This window comes from Uncinocarpus reesii, genomic scaffold, assembly GCF_000003515.1.
Source record: "Uncinocarpus reesii 1704 scaffold_1 genomic scaffold, whole genome shotgun sequence".
Classification (NCBI taxonomy): domain Eukaryota; kingdom Fungi; phylum Ascomycota; class Eurotiomycetes; order Onygenales; family Onygenaceae; genus Uncinocarpus; species Uncinocarpus reesii.
This window is the reverse complement of record NW_003052500.1, coordinates 284,118-286,088: the sequence shown is the minus strand read 5'-3', so window position 1 is coordinate 286,088 and position 1,971 is coordinate 284,118. Positions and strand designations below refer to the sequence as shown.

At 51.3% G+C, this 1,971-nt stretch overlaps 2 protein-coding genes across 2 annotated transcripts in view; both read left to right on the top strand.

The window, feature by feature from the left end:
* The window catches only part of UREG_00248 (uncharacterized protein), a gene marked incomplete at both ends in the record, with an annotated part of 1,483 nt that extends 1,003 nt beyond the window's left edge, over positions 1 to 480 (top strand). The window contains 2 exons of the mRNA XM_002540689.1: positions 61 to 142; positions 187 to 480. Coding sequence (XP_002540735.1) covers positions 61 to 142; positions 187 to 480 — 376 coding nt within the window. The remainder of the gene's footprint in view (positions 1 to 60; positions 143 to 186) is intronic.
* Positions 481 to 1,131: 651 nt separating this feature from the next.
* Positions 1,132 to 1,923, top strand: UREG_00247 (protein MNN9; the record flags this gene model as incomplete). The annotated part of the gene is made up of 1 exon (XM_002540688.1): positions 1,132 to 1,923. One exon carries the CDS (start codon positions 1,132 to 1,134, stop codon positions 1,921 to 1,923), a length of 792 nt encoding a protein of 263 aa, XP_002540734.1.
* Positions 1,924 to 1,971: the final 48 nt, after the last annotated feature.

Sequence of the window (1,971 nt, the reverse complement as noted above, 5' to 3'; positions counted from 1 at the left end):
CCGCCCGCTGCCAAATTTTTCCTGCAGGTGATGCTGTTTCGAGTGCTGACGGAAAAACAGCTTCGATATCATGGCATTCCGGGACTTTACCATGGGCTTTCCGCCACGCTCCTCTTCCGATCATTCTTCTTCTTTTGGTGGGGTACGTACGATATTTTCTCACGAGCAATGAATAAGTATACGCAGCTTTCGGCGCCTGCGATCAATTTCTGGGCTGGCGGCCTTTCTGCGCAGGTATTCTGGATCACGTCATATCCCTCCGACGTTGTGAAGCAACGGATAATGACGGACCCGCTGGGGGGCGGGCTCAACGATGGGGAGAGAAAGTTTCATCGCTGGAGGGATGCGGCGATCGCTGTAGGGAGGGAGAACGGCTGGAGGGGTTACTGGCGAGGATTTTTGCCATGTTTTCTGAGGGCCTTTCCTGCGAACGCGATGGCGTTGGTGGCCTTTGAGGCTGTGATGAGATGGCTACCCTGATAGACAGATAAAGCGTAGTCAGTAAACGCCAGGTCCTATCGGTGCTTCTCGAGGGGTTAAATACATAAACCGACATCGCGGATCGTATTAATTCCAGGGGTCCCAAGATATAAGATCAGGCAGCGTGGAGTCGTAGGAAATAAACCCTTGTGTGTGGAGGACTCCGTTTGATCTTCGATGCGGTTGGTTTCTTTGAAGGCGATACCGATTTGTGCAGATCAATGCGATTGACAGTCTTACGTCTCCCGTGTCGCGACGGCGGTGCTGATCTGCAGCCTTCCGGCAATGAAGCCAGCACTCAACTCTGAACCACCTCGAAGTCAAATCCGCACACCAAAATCAAACCTCCTCTGCGATCACCCACTCTGCGTTTTCAGTCGTCTTCTTTTCGTCTATTGAATTATTACATCCCTTATTGTTTTAACTGGTCTTATCGCCTTCTCTCGTTCCATAGCGATTTCCTAGTTCCGCTTCGCTAGACCTTGCCCCGGAAATTTTGATCATGTCCCTGACGGTGAACCCGACGCCCAGATAACGACCACGAGAAAGCAATCGTAAGAGACGGGCCTCCTCGAGCGCCTCGTCTGTGTGCTCCTCCCATAGCCCGCATATTCTATCTCTAGTGGTTGACCTACTATTTCAAAGGCCACCATGGCCGTACGGTCGCTACGGCGTACGAATCCCATCACTTTCGTGCTAGCATGTGCCCTCGCCATCGGTTTCCTTCTTTTTATCTTCTCTCCAAGCTCTTCTGGAGCGGTGACGTCTGCTCAAAGACAGAATGATGCAGCCCAGGACCCTCTATCGCCTCCGACGAAACCATTTCAGAAGAAGCAGCTTTTCAAGTCGAACGGTCGCCGCGTCCCCCCTCCGGTTGTCAACTATAATCTGAACAATGTGACAACGACAATGAACTCGGCGGAAAGACATGAAAGGGTGCTGATACTGACTCCGCTGGCTCGGTTCTACCCTCAATATTGGGAGAATCTGGAGAAGTTGTCCTACCCGCATCAGTATATTTCGCTAGGGTTTATTATTCCAAAAACGAAGGAAGGGAACGCGGCAACATCCGCTCTACAAAAGGCTATCACGAAGACCCAATCCGGCCCTATGGATGATAGATTTGCGAGTATTACGATTTTACGGCAAGACTTTGACCCTCCCATCCTGTCTCAGGACGAGAAGGAACGGCATAAGCTTGCAAATCAAAAGATCCGTCGGGAAGCAATGGCACGGGCCAGAAATAGCTTGCTATTCACGACTTTGGGCCCTAGCACTTCCTGGGTCCTATGGCTGGATTCCGATATCGTGGAGACGCCACCAGCTCTTATCCAGGATCTCACAAGGCACAATAAGCCCGTCCTCGTACCGAACTGCTACCAGCGCTATATGAACACGGAGACAAAGCGAATGGACATCCGCCCTTATGATTATAATTCGTGACTTGACACAGAACGGTCGCTAGAAATCGCAAAGGGCATGGGCCCTGAT